This window comes from Pristiophorus japonicus, chromosome 14 (genome assembly GCF_044704955.1).
Source record: "Pristiophorus japonicus isolate sPriJap1 chromosome 14, sPriJap1.hap1, whole genome shotgun sequence".
In the NCBI taxonomy this organism is placed as follows: domain Eukaryota; kingdom Metazoa; phylum Chordata; class Chondrichthyes; family Pristiophoridae; genus Pristiophorus; species Pristiophorus japonicus.
In genome coordinates, this window is record NC_091990.1 from 173374437 (window position 1) to 173398640 (window position 24204).

The window sequence follows — 24204 nt, forward strand, 5'->3', positions numbered from 1 at the left end:
AACCTTTCTATTTTATACTTCCTTATCAGAAATATTTGAATGAAATATTTTTGACATAAAGTGACGCTTTGTATGTAGGCCCAGCGGCCATTGTACATCCCACAAGTAGCAGTGGAATGAATTAGCAATTTTTTTTAAATTCCAATAATAGTTGTGGGAGTAATGTTGGCTGTAAGACCAGGAAAACTCAATGTTCTTCTTCCAATAGTGCCATGGAATCTTTAAATGCCCTCTTGAACTGGCAGGGGGTATGCTTTTGTAGACATCTTTTCCAAAAAAGGATAGTTGCTTCCAGCTACATTCGACACAGGTGCAGTGTCCCGAATCCGGAACCCTCGTTATCGAGGCCGTTCCGGATTTTGCGTTTTGACGGATTTTGGAACGTCTGAAGGGGGGGGGGGGGGGGGGGGCGGGGGGTGCTCGTCGATGAGCTGTCCGACTGTTCGGGCAGGGCCCCGCCGCCGAGATGTTCCTGGAGGAGTTCTTTGACTGGCCCGAGATAGGCGGGGTCGGGCAGTCGAGGTAAAAGGGGAGGGAGGGGGTCCGGGGCGAGGTCGGGCCGGGGTGAGGTCAGACCGCCAAGGCTGGGGGGTGGGTCCGGATATCGGAACATTTTCCGGACGACCCCGCCACGAATCGGCCCAGTGTCCGGAACTCTGGATTTTGGAGGTCGAACCTGTACCACAATAAAAACAGACAACAAAAAAATCCCCACAAGACAGAGCTCACAGTTTCTCTCTCATCTGATGAAACTTTCTCCCTGTCCTGATTTTCATTTGATACCCGAAATTCACAAGCACGATCATACTGACAGCATGGAATTGAGTCCAGGCAATGAAGGAGACAGGGAAGGAGCAGTAGGTGTCAGAGCAAGGCCAGCGTTAACTGAAAGGGAGTGTTGAAAGAGTGGCGGCATGAATCGGGGGGGGGGGTCAAAAAGTGAGAGCTTGAAGGGGGGGGGGGTGCAAGATGATTATCAGCTTGAACGGGGCTGAAAGTTAAGATTGGGGGCGTCGAGAGTAACGAGAAGAGGGAACATGCATTAATTGTGAAATACTTAGAATTGAGTAGAATGCATCATTTTTAATGTTTAAATTTAAAGTTTTCCAGGGAAGCATGCCCCCAGCCTTTCCCCGATCCAAAAGATAATTCCCCATAAATATTTGGCAATTAATATTTAGCTTTCCCCTTCAGGCTTTCATGTCACCCCCACCAACCCATCACAAGTGAATATGTCTAGTTCTATAGTATGACTAGCAGGCTGCAGAGGGGGCTTTCATTACTTAGATAATGGCCCTGAAATTCTGATGTCCCGGGTCCGTAAGAAGTTCCTACGGACCTGGGAAGGCATTGGAAAAGCTGGTTTCCAGCGCTCAATGCACGTGCGCTGAAAACAGGCTTTTCCGATCGGTCAGATTTTTGGTCTTGACAGATCATCCGCGGATCAGGAGCGAGGACACTTGCAGGGTAAGATTTCTGATATTTACGAATATCTTGCTCAGCAAGTGTCCTTTAAGATTCTGCGCCTGAAAAAGCAGGTGTATAGCCTACTTTTACAGGTGCAAGTGGTTAAAAATACACATACAAATAAAAAATAAAGTTATAAAAGCACTTATGTTTAAAAACCCTCCCCAGTACGGTAAAATAATTTAAGTGTTAATAAAAAAAACTTTTAAAAGTCGGAAAACATTTTTTTATAACAACTTTAATTTAAATGCATATTAATTGTGTACTTTATTTTCTATTTTTTTAATTCGTTTTTAAGTGTTTGGGGAAGGGTTCTCATTCATAACAATAGGAGTTTGGTACTGACTGAACTCCTATTGCTATGAATGAGAAACTATACTGTACCTGATTGGCTGCAGTCACTAGATCCCGGCTTGTGCACATCCCCACATGTATGAGCTGCGCGCGCAATCACCCCTGGGCCTCAGGCTCGGAAGTTCGGACAGTCGCAGCAGCAGATAAGTGCGTAACTTTTTGCTTTTTTTAGGTCGTTTCCCCGCGGGAAGAGGTCGAACAGAATTTCAGGGCCCTTGTTTTCAAATCTCGCCAGTCACACTTCACTTTATTTGAACAATCATCCCCAGCCAAACACCCCAGCAAACTCACTTCCCAACGTCACTTTGCCCTGCTACTCCTGTTTCTTCAAAACCCTCGAACAATTAATGCCGTCCTTAATTTCCAGTTTGCTGCTTGAAGTCTTCCTCTCCTCCAGGTAAAGTGCACCAAGATATTCTTTTTCATGAGGATAGCACTATATAAATTCAAAACTGCTGCCAGCACTTAGCCCCTTCACTGCTCTGTTCTAAGCTAGGTTTTCTAGGCTATGCATCCACATGGACCAGCAGCTCTCCAGTACCTTGCACAAGTTCCCATTTTTCTTGTATAAACTTTGACAACAGATACTGGCATCACAACCAAGTCCAATCGAATTCAGCATTCTGAAGGGACCGCTCCATACGTGACACCCTGGTCCACTACTCAAATCATCCCCAACACACCCGCCCCTTCCCACGGCACCTTCCCGTGCAAGCGCAGGAGATGCAACATCTGCCCTTTTACCTCCTCCCTTCCAACTATCCAGGGCCCCAAACACTCCTTTCAGGTGAAACAGCGATTTACCTGTACTTCATACAATTTGCTATAATGTATTCGCTGCTCACCATGCAGTCTCCTCTACATTGGGGAGACCAAGCGCAGATTGGGTGACCGCTTTGCGGAACACCTCCGTTCAGTCCGTAAGCGTGACCCCGAACTTTCGGTTGCCGGTCACTTTAATTGTCCGCTCCACTCCCACTCCTCTTCGACCTTGGCCTCTTACACGGTTCCAACGAAGCTCAACTTAAGCTCAAGGAACAGCAACTCATCTTTCGCTTGGGCACTTTACAGCCTTCTGGATTCAACATCAAGTTCAACAATTTCAGACCTTTTTTCCCTTCGTTTCTTCCCCCTATTTTTTCACATGGCGGCTGTTGATGATTGTGCCATTCCTCTTCTAGACCCATCTTTTGTTTCTTTACTAGTCCCATTACCCCCTTTTGCCTTGTATTATCATACCTTTTGTCAGTTAATCTCTCCTGCCTCCCACCCTAGTACAGACCTTCCTTTTTGTGCTTTCCTTCCCTCCCCTGCACTTGCTTAAAATCTGTTACATCTCCAACATTTTCCAGTTCTGATATAGAAAATAGGTGCAAGAGTAGGCCATTCGGCCCTTCGAGCCTGCACCACCATTCAATATGATCATGGCCAATCATGCAACTTCAGTACCCCACCCCAGCCTTCTCTCCATACCCCCTGATCCCTTTAGCCGCAAGGGCCACATCTAATTCCCTTTTGAATATATCCAACGAACTGGCCTCAAAAACTTTCTGTGGTAGAGAATTCCACAGGTTCACAATTCTCTGAGTGAAGAAGTTTCTCCTCATCTTGGTCCTAAATGGCTTATCCCTTATCCTTAGACTGTGACCCCTGGTTCTGGACTTCCCCAACATCGAGAACATTCTTCCTGCATCTAACCTGTCCATTGCTGTCAGAATGTTATATGTTTCTATGAGATCCCCTCTCATTCTTCTAAATTTCAGTGAATATAAGCCTAGTCGATCCAGTCTTTCTTCATATGTCAGTCCTGCCATCCCAGGAATCAGTCTGGTGAACCTTCGCTGCACTCCCTCAATAGCAAGAATGTCCTTCCTCAGATTAGGAGACCAAAACTGTACACAATATTCAAGGTGTGGCCTCACCAAGACCAAGACCCTGTACAACTGCAGTAAGACCGTCCTGCTCCTATACTCAAATCCTCTCGCTATGAAGGCCAACATGCCATTTGCCTTCTTCACCGCCTGCTGTACCTGTACCTGACAAAAGTCATTGACCTGAAACAGTAACTCTGTTTCTCGTTCAAACAGATGTTGCCTGATCTGCTGAGTATTTCCAGCATTTTTTGTTTTTATTAGATTTCTAGCATCCGCAATATCTTGCTTTTGTACCAATCTAATTATTTTCTGGCAATCTCAAGTGTATCTTCCAGCGAGGGGGTAGGAACCCTGTCTTGATTCCTCTTCACTGGGCAAAGGAATGCCAAGACCAGCTTTGGCATCCCAACTACTGTCCTGTCTGAGATCAGCTAACTCACAATAGACTGGAGATAGAGATTCTCACACATTCATTGCAAAACCTGTAACTCAACACACTACAATCGGCAATTAGGTCTTTTCTCATTCAAACCTCAATCATAAATTTATAGTAATGATTGTGAATAAATTACTTACTTTTCTCAGCACAGAAATGCTGAAGAATCTTGGCCAGGTACCCATTAGTTGCAAGGTCTACCATAGCACCAGGACAGTTAGGTATCAGGATAGCATTGTACCGAGCACCTAGAGGCACAAAATACATCATTTAATAGAAAACTAATAAAACTTTAGTTTAAATTTTAATTTCTGTTTGCTTTTAAAAAAATGTCCCATTATATCATGTGTTAAAATTAGTGCATGTAGAAAAAAAGGGACAATTGCAGTATCTCTCGAGTTAGGTCTCATTATGACCCTCACTGTGTCTTGCTCCTTATCATAGGCAGTCCCTCGGAGTCGAGGAAGACTTGCTTCCATTCTTAAAATGAGTCCTTAGGTGGCTGAACAGTCCAATACGAGGACCACAGTCCCCGTCACAGGTGGGACAGACAGTCGTTGAGGGAAAGGGTGGGTGGGACTGGTTTGTCGCACACTCTTTCCGCTGCCTGCGCTTGGTTTCTGCATGCTCTCGGCGATGAGACTCGAGGTGCTCAGTGCCCTCCCGGATGCACTTCCTCCACTTAAGGCGGTCTTTGGCCAGGGACTCCCAGTCGGTGGGGATGTTGCACTTTATCAGGGAGGCTTTGAGGGTGTCCTTGTAACGTTTCCTCTGCCCACCTCTGGCTCGTTTGCCGTGAAGGAGTTCCGAGTATAGTGCTTGCTTTGGGAGTACTACGTACTTTGCAGACCTTCTCACCCCACCCCTCCTCCCGAGCTCCCTTTATACCGTGCTCACTTTTCCTCTCAATCTGCTGCCGTTCTGGTCCTGAAATACATGTATTTCTCTGCTCAGAAATTGCCATTTCCACTGCTTCCATTTAATACAAAACTGCAATACTTGGGCAGAAAACTGCACCATCAGAGTTAACTACAGAAATTACGGGATTTGATGCGAGACGCTGCACTGTATTAAATCACTGTAATTAAAAACAAATGTGGCATTAATATCACTTAAATCAGTCCAGCCTTTTAATGCACGCACATTGTTTTGTTCCGCTGTTTGTACTACAATTGAAGGCACCCATTATCCTGAATGCTTAAGGCTTTCGGACTGCTGCTAATCTTCACTTTATTTCTGTAAACCCCCGGATCATTATTAACTCCAACACCTAAATATTAGCAGAAATAATCACAAGCACCTACAGTGCTGACATTCCAAGATTACTTTCTGTATGCTAAATTTACCAAACACTGCATCGCATTGTGGACGAGGTCCCTACCATCAATTGACTCCAGCTTAGCCGGGTTTGCGTATGGCTTCATACGGAAGTCCTGGATCCACCGTATGTTATTCTCATCCAGCTCCACAAAATCCATTGGCTTCCCCTGTTACAAACACATACAGATAAAGCCCTTGTCTTTGTCTAAAGCTAAACATTGTGGATGCTGGAATCTGAAATATAAACAGAAAATGCTGGAAATCCCAGTGGGTCAGGCAGCTTCCGTGGAGAGAAAAACAGAGTTAACGTTTCAGGTCGTAACAGGGTTCTGACAAAGGGTCATCAACCTGAAACGTTAACTCTGTTTTTCTCTCCACAGATGCTGCCTAACCCGCTGAGATTTCCAGCATTTTCAGATAAAGCCCTTCTCCACCTAATGGGTGCCAACTGGCTTGGTCAGAATTGTGCCTTCACAAACTGAGAAGAAATTGCTAAATGTTGATGGTTACATGGAATCAAGGGAGGGGAAGGGAAAGAGAATATTCACTGACAATGCTTACAGAATATTTAATTCAATACACATAGTCACATCATTATAGGTTTTGAAGTAGAGAACAGGAACTGTGCATCCTATACAAGATTTTATAACACTAGTTGATTAAGTGAATGGCAAAACTGTGGCAAATGAACTTCAATGTAGGTAAATGTGAGGTCATCCACATTGGACCTAAAAAGGATAGAACAGAGTATTTTCTAAATGGCGAAAATCTAAAAACAGCAGCAGTCCAAAGAGACTTTAAATTAAATTACCTGTGTAAATCTCATTGAGAGTGATAACTGGAGAAGTCTTATAACACATCAGAAACAAAGTTTTAAGGGATCGGAGAGTATATAAATCTCATTGAACTAAACACTAACCATGTTTTATGTTTATACCTGTTCAATAAAATGGATACGTTTTTGTTCTATGGCAGACACAAGGCTCCGTTCTAGAAGTCACAATAGGGAAGATGGAAACTTGGAATTGGTCACAGAGGGATCTAGAAATGAAATCTGTTAGGATGAGCTAGAAATAATGAATTAAATTTTAAAAAGCAGAGATGGGTGACAGAAACAGGATGAGAGCGAGTGAATATTGAGGAAATTCAGAGGAGCGAGTTAGGAGTGGGTATGAAAGGTTCCTTTATTCCCAAGGTAAATTATTTAAACATGTATTTAATTAACTGTTGTACTTGGCCCTTGTGGTAGGGAAAGGCAAAAGAAAACTCCAACTTCTATGAGTGACAAGAAGCATGCAGCAGGACACCACCTCTCCTCTTGGCCATAGGTAGCATTTGCTTATGATACTTAGGAGGAAATGTAGGACTGAAATGAGGAGAAATGTCTTCACTCAGAGTGGTGAATCTTTGGAAGCCTCTATCCCAGAGAGCTGTGGAAGCTCAGTTGTTGAGTATATTTAATACAGAGATTGATAGATTTTTGAATATTAAGGGAATCAAGGGAGATGGGAAATGGCAGGAAAGTGGAGTTGAGGTCGAAGATCAGCCATGATCTTATTCAATGGTGGAGCAGATTCGAGGGGCCGAATGGCCTACTCCTGCTCCTATTTCTTATGTCCTTATCTTATTACTTGGGGATCCAGGTTCAAAGATCATTAAAATGTCATAAATGGGTACAGAAAATAATCAAAAAGGCTAATGGGATACTGGCCTTTATATCTAGAGGTTTAGAAGTTATGCTGCATCTGTACAAAGCTCTGGTTAGACCACACCTGGAGCACTGGGAACAACTCTCGGCACCACACCGTAGGAAGGATATATTGGCCTTGGAGGGAGTGCAGAGTAGGTTTACCAGAGTGGTACCCGGTAAACCTCCCAAGGGTTAAATTACTAGGAGAGATTACACAAATTAGGGTTGCATTTCCAATAATTTAGAAGGTTAAGGGGTGACCTGGTCAAAGTTTTCAAAATATCAAAAGGGGAACAGATAGGGTAGATCGAGGTAAACTATTTCTGTTGGTTGGGGAGTCTAGGACTAGGGGGCATAGTCTATTCCAGCCAGACCTTTCAGGAGTGAAATTAAGAACTACTTCTCTACACAAAGGATGGTAGAAATTTGGAACATCTTCCACAAACAGCAATTGATACTAGATTAATTGTGAATTAAAAATCTGAGACCGATAGATTTTTATTAACCAAAGGTGATATGGGGCAAAGAGGGGTACTATGGAGTTAGGTCGCAGATCAGCCATGATCTCATTGAATGGCAGAACAGTCTCAAGGGGCTAAATGGCCTTCTCCTGTTTTTATATTCCATGACATTACACATGGGGAGTTATGACCAAGTGTAGTCTTCAAGTTAGTGGGATTAATGAGATTTGAATAATTGGAACAGGGCATGCAGACATAAATAAGTCCCCATTTTAAAGTGATATGTCCTTATATTTAGATAATACTTGGGTTTTATAGTTTATTAGTACTACTGACGGCAATTAGGAAGTTGAGAAGTAGAGTTGATTGGAGCATGTGGGTTTCTCTGTAGCACAGACCAAGGAACTGGGAGATTAAAAACCAACCCACTACGAGAGGAAATTGTAAAAGAATCTGTCCATGCGCACATTAATAATGGAAAACTTCGACACAAAAATGTGAATGGGAAGTAAGGTTTTGTAGACGGAAGTATTTGTGAACATTTGTTTCAATATAGATATAGACTGCGAGTATCAACATGCATTTGACCTTCACTGAGCCTTCACTCCCCACTGCAACACAAAGCCTGTGCAGTTAGACCGCTCATCATAGAATCACAGAATGGTTACAGCGTGGAAGGAGGCCTTTCGGCCTGTCGTGCCCGTGCCAGTTCTCTGCAAGAGCAACTCAGCTAGTCCTGCTTCCCCGTCCTTTCCTCCTAGCCCTGCTAATTTTTCTCCAATTACTTATCCAATTCCCCTTTTGAAAGCCATGATTGAGTCTGCCTCCACCACCCTTTCAGGCAGTGCATTCCAGATCCTAACCACTCACTCTGTAAATAGCTTTTTCATGTGTCATCTTTGGTTCTTTTGCCAATCACCCTAACTCTGTGTCCTCTGGTTCTCGACCCTTCTGCCAATGGGAACAGTTTCTCTCCATCTACTCTGTCCAGACCCTCGTGATTTTGAACACCTCTAGCAAATCTCCTCTCAATCTTCTCTGCTCTAACAGCCCCTGCTTCTCCAGGCTATCCACGTAACTGAAGTCCCTCATCCCTGGAATCATTCCTGTAAATCTTTTCTACACCCTCTCTAAGGCCTTCACATCCTTCCTAAAGTGCGGTGCCAGAATTGGACACAATACTCCAGTTGAGGCCGAATCAGTGTTCATCATAATTTCTATCTGTATTCATTAAGCCCAAGATCCCGTAAGCTTTTTTTATACTGCTTCCTCAACCTGTCCTGTCACGTTCAGTGATTTGTGCACATATACCCCCCCAGGTCTCTCTGTTCATGCACCCCCTTTATGATTGTAGCCATTAGTTTATATTTCCTCATTTTTTTCTACCAAAATGTATAATTTCACACTTTTCATCTGCCACGTGGCCACCCATTCCGCCAGCCTGTCCATGTCCTCTTGAAGTCTATCACTATCCTCCTCACTGTTCACTATACTTTCAAGTTTTGTGTCGTCTGCATATTTTGAAATTGTGCCCTCTACACCCACAGCCGTTCACCACTACTCTGTTTCCTATCAGTTAGTCAATTTCGTATCCATGCTGCCACTGTCCCTTTTATTCCAGGGGCTTCAACTTTGCTGGCAAGCCTATTATGTGGCACTTTGTCGAATGCGTTTTGGAAATCCATGTACACATCATCAACCACATTGGCCTCATCAACCCTATTAGCTCATCAAAAAAACCCGATCAAGTTGGTTAAACATGATTTGCCTTTAACAAATCCGTGCTGGCTTTCCTTAATGAATCCACAATTTGCAAGTGCCTGTTAAATTTATCCCCGATTATTGTTTCTAAAAGTTTCCCCACTATACTACCGAGGTTAAATTGACCAGCCTGTAGCTGCTGGGTTTATCTTTACATGCTTTTCTGAATAAGGGTGTAACATTTGCAATACTCTAGTCCTCTGGCAACACGTCCATTTCTAAGGAGGATTGGAAGATTATGACCATTACCTCCACGATTTCTTCCTTCACTTCCCTCAGTGTCCTAGGATGCATCCCAACCCATCCTGGCGACTTGTCTACATCAAGTACAGCCAGCCTTTCTAGTACCTCGTCTTTATCAATTCTTATCCCATCCAGTATCTCCTTCACTATGTCTAAGGCAGCATCTTCTTCCTTGAAGAAGACAGATGCAAAGTACTCATTTAGTATCTCAGCCATACCCTCCGCCTCCATGCGTAGGTCTCTTTTTTGGTCCCTAATCAGCCCTAACCCCTCCTCTTAGTGCCCGTTTATTATTTATATGCCTCTGGAAGACTTTTGGATTACCGTTTATGCCATTCTATTCTCATACCCTCTCTTTGCCCCTCACTTTCTTTTTCACTTCTTCTCTGAACTTTCTATATTTAGTTTGATTCTCAGATGTATTCTCGACCTGACATCTGTCATACGCGCTCTTTCGCTGCTTCATCTTACTCTCTATCTCTTTCGTCATTCAGGGAGCTCTGACTTTAGTTGCCCTACCTTTCCCCCTAGTGGGAATGTACCTCGACTGTACCCGAGCTATTTCCTCTTTAAAGACAGCCCGCTGTTCCACCACAACGTTGCCTGCTAACCTTTGATTCCAATTTACCCGGGCCAGGTCAGTTGGCATCCCACTAAAATTTGCCTTCCTCCAATTAAGTATTTTTACTCTCATTTGCTCCCTGACCTTTTCCATAGCTAATCAAAATCTTATGATACTATGATCACTGTTCCCTAAATGTTTACCTACTGACACTTGCTCCACTCATTCCCGAGAACCAGATCCAGCAATGGATCCAGACCCCTCATTGGGCCAGAAATGTACTGATCAAGAAAGTTCTCCTGAACAAACTTCGGAAATTCTTCCCCCTCTCTGTCCATTACACTATTATCCCAGTCTATATTAGGATAGTTGAAGTCCCCCATTATCACTACTGCATCGGCGAGGCTGAGAGCTACATGGATAGCACGTTTCAGGAGGTCGTCACCCCGAAGCTTAAGAGTGCACAGGCAGAGAGGGAATGGGTGACTGCCAAACAGGAGAGATGGACCAGACAAGTAGTGCAGGAGTCCCCTGAGTGCATCTCGCTCTCCAACCAGTATTCTGTTGAGTACTGGAGAGTACAGTCAGAGCCAAGTCCATGGCACCACAGGTGGCTCAGCTGTATGGTTGGTTGGTGCGGGGAGTGGGAGTGGGGGGGGGGGGGGGGGGGGGGGGGAGCAGGAAGATAGGAAAAGCAAAAGTGGCAGGGGAAAGTTAGGGGAGCAGACAGACGTTTCTGCGGCCACAGACGTGACTCCACTGGGCAGGGTTAAGGATGTCACTGAGCGGCTGCAGGGCATTCTGAGGGGGGAGGGTGAACAGCCAATGGTTGTGGTCCATACTGATACCAATGACAGAGGTAGAAAGAGGGATGAGGCCCTGTAGGCAGATTTTAATGAACTGGGAAAGAGATTAAAAAGCAGGATCTCAAAGGTAGTAATCTCTGGATTACTCCCGGTGCCACGCGCCAGTGAGTGTAGAAATAGGAGGATAGAGCGGATAAATGCGTGGCTGGAGAGATGATGCAGGAGGGAGGGCTTTAGATTCCTGGGGCACTGGGGCCAGTTCTGGGGAGGTGGGACCTGTACAGGACAGACAAGTTGCACCTCAATAGAGCCGGTACCAATACCCTCGCGGGGAGGTTTGCGAGTGCTATTGGAGGGCTGTAAACTAAGTTGGCAGGGGGATGGGAACTAGGATGTAGCATTAGAAAGGAGAAACAAAGGGCACAAAGGCATGGGAGAGACATATAGCACTAAAGTAAGAAATAGTCAGGTATTAGGTATGGTCAGATTAAGAAAGAACACAGAATGGTCTAAGATAGGTTTACAGTGTATGTATGTAAACGCACAAAGCATATTAATTGAGGTTGGTGAGCTGCAGACACAAATAGCCACATGGGAATATGATGTTCTGGCAATAACGGAGACTTGGCTCAAAAAAGGGTAGGATTGGGTATTAAATATTCCTGGTTATAGGATGTTCAGGAAAGATAGGGATAGAAGATAGGAGGTGCTGTGGCAGTGTTGGTTCAGGAGAATGTTAGTGCTGGAGAGAGAGGATGTCCTGGAGCGGACATACAAAAGAATAATTATTATATGTTTATTGCAAAAAAATGCAGCGACTCAGTGAAGAAAGAGTATGCCACAGGCACTTACCCCTGGAGTGGCAATCTGCAGATTAAAAGCTGTGCTACATAGCGTATAGGTGTGGTAGAACGATTGTGCCGATACACCTGGGGGCGCAGGAAAGAAAGGGAAAGTAAGTAAAAAAAACAATGCAGTACAATCCCATCGAGAATCATTACAACTCCTATAACCTCAGACAGATGCTCGGGAGAGGGATGGGGGTCAGTGGCTAGGGAACGGAGTTTGTGGCGGGGACCATAAACAATGGCTTCCCAAAATTTAACTGGAGAACATTTCTGCTCATCCAGAACTGCATGTCGGACCAGTAGTCTTACAATTTAGAGACATTGGAGGGGACGAGGGAAGTGGTGGTGAGTTAAGAGTTGGGAGTCACCAGTGCACACATGGAAACTAACACTGTGTTTTCGGATGATGTCGACAAGGGGCAGCAGGTAGATGAGGAATAGGGGGCCATGGATAGATCTTTGGGCGACACCAGAGGTAACGATAAGGAGGGATAGTTTACCTTTGTCACATTTGCAACTTTGATGAGAGCCGTTTTGGTACTGTGGTGGAGCGGAAACCTGATTGGAGGGATTCAAACATGGAGTTGCGGGAAAGATGGGGCACGGATTTGGGAGGCGACAACACGTTCAAGGGCTTTAGAAGAAATGGAGGTTGGAGATGGAGCGGTAGTTTGCAAAGATGGAGGGGTCAAGGGTTATTTTTTTTTTTTTTAAGGAGAGGGGTGATGACAGCAGATCTGAGGGAGAGGGGGACAGTACCCGAGGCGAGAACTGTTAACAATGTCAGCTAACATAGGAGCCAGAAATGAATGCTGGGTGGTCAGCAGTTTGGTGGGAATATTGTCGAGGGGGCAGGAAGTGTGTCTCATGGACAAGATGAGCGTGGAGAGGTCATGAGGCGAGATCGGAGAGAAACTGGAGAAAGATGTGAGAGTTCAGGGCTGGGGCGGGGGGGGGGGGGGGGGGGAAACTATCGAGGAAGTTTGGCCCGGTGGGCTAGGGGAAAGAAGGGGAAGTGGCAGAGGCAGCTGATCGGATGGTCTCACTCGTAGAGACAAAGAAATCCACGAGCTCCTCACACTTGTTGTCGGAGGTGAGGGTGGAGGAGACAGAGGAGAGGGGTTTAAGAAGACGGTTAGTAGTAGAGAATAGAAGCTGGGGTTAATCTTTGCATTCCAGAACGATTCTGGAATAGTGAGCAATGTTGGCAGACGAGAGCAGGACCCGACAATGCTTTATGTGGTCCTGCCAGATCTGGCGGTGAATGGGTAAACCAGTTGTTCACCATATCCATTCAGGTCTGCGACCCTTGGACTTGAGGGAGTGAAGATGAGGGCTGTACCGGGGTGGGGGGGGGGGGGAACGTGCAGGGTGAGAGAGTCATTGTTTTAATAGGGCCTAGGGCAACAAAGGTGGCGGTGATGGTATGGTTGAGCAGATCATTCTACAGAGCATCATTGATGTTGTTTACATATCCATTTTCTGATTAATAAAGCAGTTTCACAGTTTATAACGGAGGTCACAATCTCGTGCCATGTTTATTCCACCACCTTCCTAAATCAAGCATGTTCAATCTCTGGAAGCATTAAAAAAATTAATGAGATAGTGGACAATTAAAGGCACAGTCCAAGTCATAAGGAATTGGGACGCCTATGGAAGTAGCCCAACATACCGAATCAGAGAAACATATCCAGTATAACAGATAAAGTGTAACAATTCCATTAAAATACCATCGCACTGGATAAATTTGAAATACAAATAAGCAAAGAAAATATTCCTATGAACTGATCTGACACGAAAGTGAAAATTGGTGGCTAGAACCTTTCTATTCCAAAATGTATTTTATATCTGCAAACATTTGTTTTTGTAAATGAATTTGAAGAGTAGGACTGTTTTGTGGACCCATTAGACGGAGTCCAATGGTCTCTTCTGCTGCTCCGAAACGATGCTTCCATGTCGATCACAAAACATTGCAATGCATCATAAAGGATGGCTCAGATGGTCCAAGAACCACCCAGTGTGGTACTTCATCATACAGAGCACAGGCTTACAACTATTTTGTAAGAATTTTCAATCAAGTGCTCCCTTTTTTTTTTTGAGGGCACCAAAAATCACAAATTAACAATTGAAAATTAACGGGAACCTTTTTCCAAATCAAATCAAATTAAAATTCTGTTCCCTGTTGAAATGATGCACTCCAGTCCTTCCGGTGCCCACCTCTCGCGGAAGGCTGCGAGTGTACCGGTGGACACCGCGTGCTCCATCTCCAGGGACACCCTGGCTCGGATGCAACCGCAGAAGAGAGGCAGGCAGTCGGGCTGAACGACCCCCTCGACTGCCTGCTGCCTGGACCGGTTGATGGCCAAGCCCAGCAGCAGTCCTACGAGGAGGCCTTCCGACCTGCCCGCTAGCACAGGCTTACAAGCTCTATCTCCGATGTGTGTCGTGTTCTCAGATCTCAGTGAGGGCAGGAAGACTAGAATTGGCTTCAGCACTCCTGGTCCAGGGAGGTGAGGAAAATAAAACTCTACCAATGTTCATACTACTATTTGCTATCCCGCGACCTCAATGGGAAAGCACATATCTGTAAACTTTGGGCAACAACAGAATTAGTTAGTCGCTTAAACACAAGTAAAACAGAACAGGGGGGTGTGACTGTGGAGCTCCTAATCAGACCCTAGAGTACTGTCCTCAGAGGAAATTCACAGACAGCTTACAAGATATCTACCGGTAGCTTTGGCCTCGTTACCTGACTTAGATTGCTTTGCTACTACCATATGAAAGAAGACAGACACGATGGGCTGAATGGCACTGCAAAAGTCTATGATTTAATGCCCTCCATGTGCTCAAGTCCCACTCCAGGGAGTTGACCACATAAATCTAGGCTGACACCCACAGTGCAGGGCTCAGGGAGCGCTGCACTGTCGGAGGTGTCGTCTTTCAGATGAGACGTTAAACCGAGGTCCCGCCTGCTCTCTCAGGTGGACGTCAAAGATCCCATGGCACTATTTTGAGGAGCAGCAGGGGAGTTATCCCCAGTGTCCTGGGGCCACTATTTATCCCTCAATCAACAGAACAAAACCAGATTATCTGGTCATTATCACATTGCTGTTTGTGGGAGCTTGTTGTGCGCAAATTGGCTGCCATGTTTCCCACGTTACATAGAAACATAGAAAATAGGTGCAGGAGTAGGCCATTCGGCCCTTCGAGCCTGCACCACCATTCAATGGGTTCATGGCTGAACTTGCAACTTCAGTACACCATTCCTGCTTTCTCGCCATACCTCTTGATCCCCCTAGTAGTAAGGACTACATCTAACTCCTTTTTGAATATATTTAGTGAATTGGCCTCAACAACTTTGTGGTAGAGAATTCCACAGGTTCACCACTCTCTGGATGAAGAAGTTTTTCCTCATCTCGGTCCTAAATGGCTTTCCCCTTATCCTTAGACTGTGACCCCTGCTTCTGGACTTCCCCAATATTGGGAACATTCTTCCTGCATCTAATCTGTCTAAACCCATCAGAATTTTAAACGATTCTATGAGATCCCCTCTCATTCTTCTGAACTCCAGTGAATGCAAGCCCAGTTGATCCAGTCTTTCTTGATATGTCAGTCCCGCCATCCCAGGAATCAGTCTGGTGAACCTTCGCTGCACTCCCTCAATAGCAAGAATATCCTTCCTCAAGTTAGGAGACCAAAACTGTACACAATACTCCAGGTGTGGCCTCACCAAGGCCCTGTACAACTGTAGTAACACCTCCCTGCCCCTGTACTCAAATCCCCTTGCTATGAAGGCCAACATGCCATTTGCTTTCTTAACCACCTGCTGTACCTGCATACCAACATTCAATGACTGATGTACCATGACACCCAGGTCTCGTTGCACCTCCCCTTTTCCTAATCTGTCACCATTCAGATAATAGTCTGTCTCTCTGTTTTTACCACCAAAGTGGATAACCTCACATTTATCCACATTATACTGCATCTGCCATGCATTTGCCCACTCACCTAACCTATCCAAGTCACTCTGCAGCCTCATAGCATCCTCCTCGCAGCTCACACTGCTACCCAACTTAGTGTCATCCGCAAATTTGGAGATACTACATTTAATCCCCTCGTCTAAATCATTAATGTACAATGTAAACAGCTGGAGCCCCAGCACAGAACCTTGCGGTACCCCACTAGTCACTGCCTGCCATTCTGAAAAGTACCCATTTACTCCTACTCTTTGCTTCCTGTCTGCCAACCAGTTCTCAATCCACATCAGCACACTACCCCCAATCCCATGTGCTTTAACTTTGCACATTAATCTCTTGTGTGGGACCTTGTCGAAAGCATTCTGAAAGTCCAAATACACCACATCAACTGGTTCTCCCTTGTCCACTCTACTGGAAACATCCTCAAAAAATTCCAGAAAATTTGTCAAGCATAATTTTCCTTTCACAAATCCATGCTGACTTGAACCTATCATGTCACCTCTTTCCAAATGCGCTGCTTTGACATCCTTAATAATTGATTCCATCATTTTACCCACTACCGATGTCAGGCTGACCGGTCTATAATTCCCTGTTTTCTCTCTTCCGCCTTTTTTAAAAAGTGGGGTTACATTGGCTACCCTCCACTCCATAGGAACTGATCCAGAGTCTATGGAATGTTGGAAAATGACTGTCAATGCATTCGCTATTTCCAAGGCCACCTCCTTAAGTACTCTGGGATGCAGTCCATCAGGCCCTGGGGATTTATCGGCCTTCAATCCCATCAATTTCCCCAACACAATTTCCTGACTAATAAGGATTTCCCTCAGTTCCTCCTTCTTACTAGACCCTCTGACCCCTTTTATATCTGGAAGGTTGTTTGTGTCCTCCTTAGTGAATACCGAACCAAAGTACTTGTTCAATTGGTCTGCCATTTCTTTGTTCCCCGTTCTGACTTCCCCTGATTCTGACTGCAGGGGACCTACATTTGTCTTTACTAACCTATTTCTCTTTACATATCTATGGAAACTTTTGCAGTCCGTCTTAATGTTCCCTGCAAGCTTCCTCTCGTACTCTATTTTCCCCGCCCTAATCAAACCCTTTGTCCTCCTCTGCTGAGTTCTAAATTTCTTCCAGTCCCCGGGATCGCTGCTATTTCTGGCCAATTTGTATGCCACATCCTTGGCTTTAATACTATCCCTGATTTCCCTTGATAGCCACGGTTGAGCCACCTTCCCTTTTTTATTTTTACGCCAGACAGGGATGTACACTTGCTGTAGTTCATCCATGCGGTCTCTAAATGTCTGCCATTGCCCATCCACAGTCAACCCCTTAAGTATCATTCGCCAATCTATCCTAGCCAATTCACGCCTCATACCTTCAAAGTTACCCTTCTTTAAGTTCTGGACCATGGTCTCTGAATTAACTGTTTCATTCTCCATCCTAAATGTAGAATTTCACCATATTATGGTTACAACAGTGGCTACACTCCAAAAGTTATCATAGGCAGTCCCTCGGAATCGAGGAAGACTTGCTTCCACTCTAAAAATGAGTCCTGAGGTGGCTGAACAGTCCAATACGAGAACCACAGTCCCTGTCACAGGTGGGACAGATAGTCGTTGAGGGAAAGGGTGGGTGGGACTGGTTTGCTTCATTGGCTGTAAAGCGCTCTGAGAGGCATCCAGTGGTCGTGCAAGGCGCTACATAAATGCAAGTCTGTCTTTTCTTTTAATAAGTCTGTGTCAGCACTCACTGCCCAGCATCGCACAAGAATGTCCACTTAACCCCAAAGCGTTTGTTGTAAATAAAGAGAACTCATTCAGAAACATATTCCTGCAATGGTTTCGGACTATTTTACTCAAGACACACACAGAAGCAGCACATGCTGAAAACTACAACAAATGGTGCTAATCTTTGTTCAACAATTGGGGATTAAAGGAACTGAATCTGCTCAGGTTGGTGTTGCTCAGCGGGCCCCGCATCAAACGGCCGGCTTCAACCTCCCTCCCTGCACTGGGAAGCCACCCGGGGCCCAGGCCCAGAGACCCCCGGCCCCGTGACCCCAGGACCCGGCCCCGGGGCCCCCAGGCTCCGAGACCCAGGCCTCAAGACCCCGAGACCCGGGGCCCCGAGACCCCGGCCTCAAGACCCCGAGACCCCGGCCCCCCCAGGCTCCGAGACCCAGGCCTCAAGACCCCGAGACCCCGGCCCCCCCAGGCTCCGAGACCCCGGCCCCCCCAGGCTCCGAGACCCAGGCCTCAAGACCCCGAGACCCCGGCCCCCCCAGGCTCCGAGACCCCGGCCCCCCCAGGCTCCGAGACCCAGGCCTCAAGACCCCGAGACCCCGGCCCCCCCAGGCTCCGAGACCCAGGCCTCAAGACCCCCGGCCCCGTGACCCCAGGACCCGGCCCCAGGGCCCCCAGGCTCCGAGACCCAGGCCTCAAGACCCGGGGCCCCGAGACCCCAGACCCAGAGGCCCCAGACCTGCCCCCAGGCTCAGAGACTCAGGCCTCGAGACCCCAGACCCGGCCCCGGTTCGGGGCTCCGAGATCCAGGCCCCGAGGCCTCAGACCCGACCCCCCCAGCCCTTACCTTCAACAGCAGCGCTGAGCACGATCAGGCAGGTGGGCTTGGAAGACATGAGCCCGAGCCTCTGCGCCTTCCGCCTCCCGCAGCGACCCGTCCCCCGGCGCTAACAGCGCCCCGCCTCCCTGCGCCACACACAGCGCCCTCCCCCGGATCCGGTAACGCCCACTGCTCCCGCCCCGCCTGCCCGTCACTCTCAGTCAAACTCCTCCTTTCTGAGTGACAACCCATATTCCAGCTTTGTCTGCTGCTTTATTGATCAAGATAACATTTTTTTAGCCGACTGAAATTAAAATGATTTATTTTTTTTTGGTGTCTGTGTGTGTTTCTGAAATCTTGCTCAAGACAAGCCTCCCAGGAAAACTCATCATCCTGCTGCTTGCACTTTCTCCTGGGTGTGAAGGGCTGACAGTGTGGGAATGTGTCTGGGGGTCAATCCCTCCCGAAGAAAGACCATAGAAACATAGACATAGAAAATAGGTGCAGGAGCAGGCCATTCGGCTCTTCGAGCCTGCACCACCATTCAATGAGTTCATGGCTGAACATGCAACTTCAGTACCCCATTCCCGATTTCTCACCATACCCCTTGATCCCCCGAGTAGTAAGGACTACATCTAACTCCCTTTTGAATATAATTTAGTGAATGTGGCACAGCAGTCTACATGATGGGATGGCAATGCATCTCTGTTGTAGCTACTAACTATCCTGGAGCGCTCAAGTATTTTAAAATTGTGATACTAATAATATTCTGAAGGAAGTAAATGTCTTTATTTGCCTGCTTGTTTAATTACAATACACCCAGATGTTGGGGCATGAAGCCCTGAGCAAACTGATGCACATTAGCTTTGAGGCAGCTAATGTTAACAAAAATGAAGAGCATACATGTCGGGGGTTCAAGCTATTGGCTCACCTGACTCATTGTGTCTGGACGAAAGTTCTTACAAAATAAAATGCTAGTATTTAAAATGTCCTGATTTAAAATGTTTATACTGTCCAGTTTTATTATTTGAGTTGCCCGTACTTGTTGAATTGGCGGTAGGGTTGATACCTTTTGACAAGTCTGCACAGGACAGGACAGGGAGTGAGTCCTGACTGTATTACAACCCAAACTTGTATCTAGTTTTAAGTTTCCGAAATTTCCAGACATCCCACTCAAAAACCAGGTTGCCCATTCCAAAACTGGGCAGGTGGAAATCCCAGCTTGTGAGAGGGTTGCCACTATTTTTGAATCTAAATACCTGCCTAGGACAGGATTATGCCTTGAGTTACCTTACTACTTGCAAGTTCATTAGCTATAAAGATTATTATGGTTTTAGTGTCTCATGTATTGTAAGTGGAAAAGGTAAATGGCTACTTTAAACGCTAGACTTGTGGTATCTGGGCCTTCGGGAAATGTAATCAACAAGGTTAATGGAAAGCTAGACAGGTTACAACCCCAGATGAAGCCTGAGTTTTTAAGAATTCCAAAATCCCCTCTCAAGCATTCTTGAGAGAATCTTCACTCTGGGTTTCTACATTTGCTACATACAGACTAGAAATGCCCCAGATTCAATCCCTGGTTTTCGCTGAGTTAGCTCAGTCAGGTTGGCTGTTTGTGTGCAATGTTTGACCTCCGTTGTCTTGGTCTAGAGAGGATAAAATACGGTCAGGGTTCCCACTCCTGATTGCTATCAGTGTCCTCCTGGTGAAAAGTGGACATCTGTGAACATTGGACATAGTGAAGGTGCTCCCTGCAGTTAAAGAGCCCGCGGACACTTAACTGACTTGATTCACAAGTGAAGAATGGCGTGAAGAGGTACTATGACACCATCCCATTCATTCACAGTCCCTCAGCCATGCATTTCAAGTTTTGAATATTGTTTTTCAAAATAGCTCATCTCTTTAAAACGGTTACTGTTGAAACCTTTTCCTTACACGTCATAGAGCAGTAGTTCCCTAACTGCGGGGGTAGGGTAGCGAGGAGGACCCCCAATTGAAGTTGGCAGGATTTTCTTTTGTTCTGTTCCCACATCACCGGCATTACTTTGAAGGCAACACTGGCTTTCGCAGCACTTCCAGCAAAATGGAAGTGGGTCTGGGAATTTTCTCCCGGTGGGCCTATTGATATGATTGGGCTTCATATTAAAACCCAAAAGTGTTTAAAACTGCTAAAGTGACACAACTGCTCAAGTATTCGGGGTTGCCAGCTATAGCTGTGCTAGCATTATGCAAAAAAGGGCCTAAATTCGTGGTCGGATGCTTCCCACAGGGAAATGCCTCCGATCCGCAAATAAAATCCACGCCTACCTTCTGCTTGGGGATCCACGGAGACTCTCACTCCTGGGCACTACGCATAGACGTGCAGAGGCTCACGTATCTCCGAGACACAGGCGGTTCCCATTGCACCCCTGGGATCACGTGGGCCAGCCCAACCAATGAAAGAAGGGGATTCCCCATTCATGCTTATGGGGGTTGTGTGTGTACGGAATCCCCATGAACATGAATGGTGATCGCAAACACATTTACATACCAAATAAATAAAAAAAATTACATATTTAAAATTAATTAAAATACAATTTAATTAAACATTTAAAACAAACATTTAATTTTTTGAAAAATAAATGTGAATGTTTTAAAGGGGTTAAAAATAACCACAATTTATTTTACAGGTGTTTTGATGTTTAAATAATTGGAAAAAAATTATTTTTATATTCATTTAAACTCTTATGCTAGTAAAAGCAGGCCTTAGCAGGCATAAGAATTTCACAGGCATTGGCTGGGCGAGAGTTTGGGTAAATAGCCGGGATGACTTCAATCTATCAAGAAGATTCTGGCAACGTTCCAGGTTTTCGCGCATGCCAAGGAGTATAGGCCCAACCTGCTCAACCTTTCTTCATATGGCAATCCTTTCTTCTCAGGAATCAACCTCGTGAACCTTCTCTGAACTGACAAGTATTTCCTTCCTTAAATAAGGAGACTAAAACTGTGCGCAGTACTCCAGGTGTGGTCATACTAACGCCCTATACAGTTGGAGCAGGACTGCCCTACTTTTATACTCCATCCCCTTAGCAAACACAATGGAGATGCCAGCTGATTTTTTTTCTCCTTTCTAGCCAGAAGCATTGATGCTATTTGTCGTGACACCTTGACTATGATCCGCTCACTCTGTATAGATCAGGGATTGATTGTGGGATATATACTAAAAATTTAGAGATATGATCAATGAATGTTCACTGATCTATTAATGCCATCACATACATCCCATTTTCTATAATGATATTCTATCTGCTCCTCTTGAAAACTTCACACACCAGTGTTATTTTCAGCCACAGGGGTGGGTTCTAGGCCTGTTCCCAGTTTTCCACCAATGCTACTGTAGCTATAACAGGTCACGAGAACAACAAAAATAGAGCGACATTTAGTAATTGAGCCTTTACTCCTTCCCCATCTCGTGTGAAGGAGCACCTAGTATCTGCTTGGAACTTCTCCAGAGTGACAGGACCAGTCCATGTCCGCATGGATTTATGAAAGGGAAATCATGCTTGACAAATCTGCTAGAATTTTTTGAGGATGTAATTAGTAGAGTGGACAAGAGAGAACCAGTGGATGTGGTGTACAGGGAGGCCCCACTCAGCCCGTGGCCCTGGCCCACCAGACTATGGTCACGGATTCACGTAGACTATGCGGGCCCGTTCATGGGGAAAATGTTCCTGATTGCTGTCGATGCGCACTCGAAGTGGATCGAGTGCATCATATTAAACTTGAGCACGACATCCATCATGGAGAGTCTGCGTACAGTTTTCGCGACCCATGGCTTGCCAGACATCCTGGTCAGCGACAATGGCCCGTGTTTCACCAGCCATGAATTCCAGGAGTTTATGGCGGGCAATGGTATCAAGCACATTCGGACAGCGTCGTTCAAGCCGGCTTCCAATGGCCAGGCACAACAGGCAGTCCAAGTCATAAAACATGGCATGTTACGCATCCAAGGACCCTCCCTTCAGTACCGCCTATCGCGCCTCCTGCTGGCCTACAGGTCCTGCCCGCACTCGTTCGCGGGAGTCCCGCCAGCGGAACTCCTCAGGAAACACACACTGATGACGCGGCTGTCCCTCATTCACCCAGCCCTGGCAGACATTGGTAAGGGCAAGCGCCAGTCCCAAACGAGCTCCATGATTGAAACTCAAGGGGGAGGTGTATAGAAATAGATGGCCCGGTATTTTTTCTTAACCATGCTTTGGGACCCAAGTGGCTTGAGGGCACAGTAATTGGCAAAGAAGGAAATAGAGTCATGGTGGTCCAACTAAACAATGGGCAGATATGCCGCAAACACTTGGACCAAGTAAAAAAAAGGTTCAGCATTGACACGGAGGAACCTGAAGAAGAGCATGAGATGTCACCCACACCACTGCCAGCGGATGAGCAACAAAGACAGACCTCAGCATTCACAGTCCCTGCGGCCAGCCTGGACAGGCCGGAATCACCTCAGGTGACAGAGACGTGTGCTGAGGCTCAGCCACCAGAGCCCCAACTGCGGCGCTCCACGAGAGAGCGTCGACCACCTGACAGACTTAACCTCTGAAACAAAAAGACTTCAGGGGGGAGGTGATGTCATGTATTTAACCATCTTGCAATGACATAGTCATGTAACTGTAACTCATGTACACTGTACCTGTACCCTAGAAGTGCACACCCTGACCACAGGGGGTAAACTTGCGGGAGACACTCCTCACCTGGGTTTCCAGGTATAAAAGGGGAGGTCCCACCCAGGGTCAGCACTCTTTGGTCCTGGGAATAAAGGTGAAGGTCACAGAGTGACTGTGTCTGACATATCTATGCCTCGTGTGAGTTTGTAGTAAGGTGCAGGTACACTACAATTAAAGCACATGGTATTGGGGGTAATGTATTGACATGGATAGGGAACTGGTTGGCAGACAGGAAGCAAAGAGTAGGAATAAATGGGTCCTTTTCAGAATGGCAGGCAGTGACTAGTGGGGTACCGCAAGGTTCAGTGCTGGGATCCCAGCTATTTACAATATACATTAATGATTTAGACAAAGTAATTGAATGTAATATCTCCAAGTTTGCAGATGACACTAAGCTGGGTGGTAGTATGAGCTGTGAGGAGGATGTTAAGAGGCTGAAGGGTGACTCGGACAGGTTAGGTGAATGGGCAAATGCATGGCAGATGCAGTATAATGTAGATAAACGTGAGGTTATCCTCTTTGTTGGCAAAAACAGGAAGGCAGAATATTATCTGAATGGTGACAGATTAGGAAAAGGGGAGGTGCAACGAGACCTGGGTGTCATGGTACATCAGTCATTGAAAGTTGGCATGCAGGTACAACAGGCAGTGAAGAAGGCAAATGGCATGTTGGCCTTCATAGCGAGGAGATTTGAATATAGGAGTAGGGAGGTTTTACTGCAGTTGTACAGGACCTTGGTGAGGCAACACCTTGAATATTGTGTACAGTTTTGGTCTCTTAATCTGAGGAAGGACATTCTTGATATTGAAGAACTGCAGCGAAGGTTCACCAGATTGATTCCTGGGATGGCAGGTCTGACATATGAAGAAAGACGGGATCGACTAGGCTTATATTCACTGGAATTTAGAAGAATGAGAGGGGATCTCAGAGAAACATATAAAATTCTGATGGGATTGGACAGGTTAGATACAGGAAGAATGTTCCTGATGTTGGGGAAGTCCAGAACCAGGGATCACCGTCTAAGGATAAGGGGTAAGCCATTTAGGACCGAGATGAGGCGAAACTTCTTCACCCAGAGAATTGTGAACCTGTGGAATTTTCTACCACTGAAAGTTGCTGAGGCCAGTTCGTTAGATA

General features: G+C 45.9%; 1 protein-coding gene across 1 annotated transcript in view; it reads right to left on the bottom strand.

Annotated features, from left to right (window-relative positions):
- Positions 1-18513, bottom strand: part of gatd1 (glutamine amidotransferase class 1 domain containing 1) — a 28139-nt gene extending 9626 nt beyond the window's left edge. Inside the window, exons 1-4 of the mRNA XM_070898674.1 lie at positions 18389-18513; positions 11827-11903; positions 5513-5618; positions 4272-4379 (exon numbers count right to left, since the gene is read on the bottom strand). Of these exons, the coding sequence (XP_070754775.1) occupies positions 4272-4379; positions 5513-5618; positions 11827-11903; positions 18389-18437 (340 nt within the window). The 5' untranslated portion in view covers positions 18438-18513. The remainder of the gene's footprint in view (positions 1-4271; positions 4380-5512; positions 5619-11826; positions 11904-18388) is intronic.
- Positions 18514-24204: the final 5691 nt, after the last annotated feature.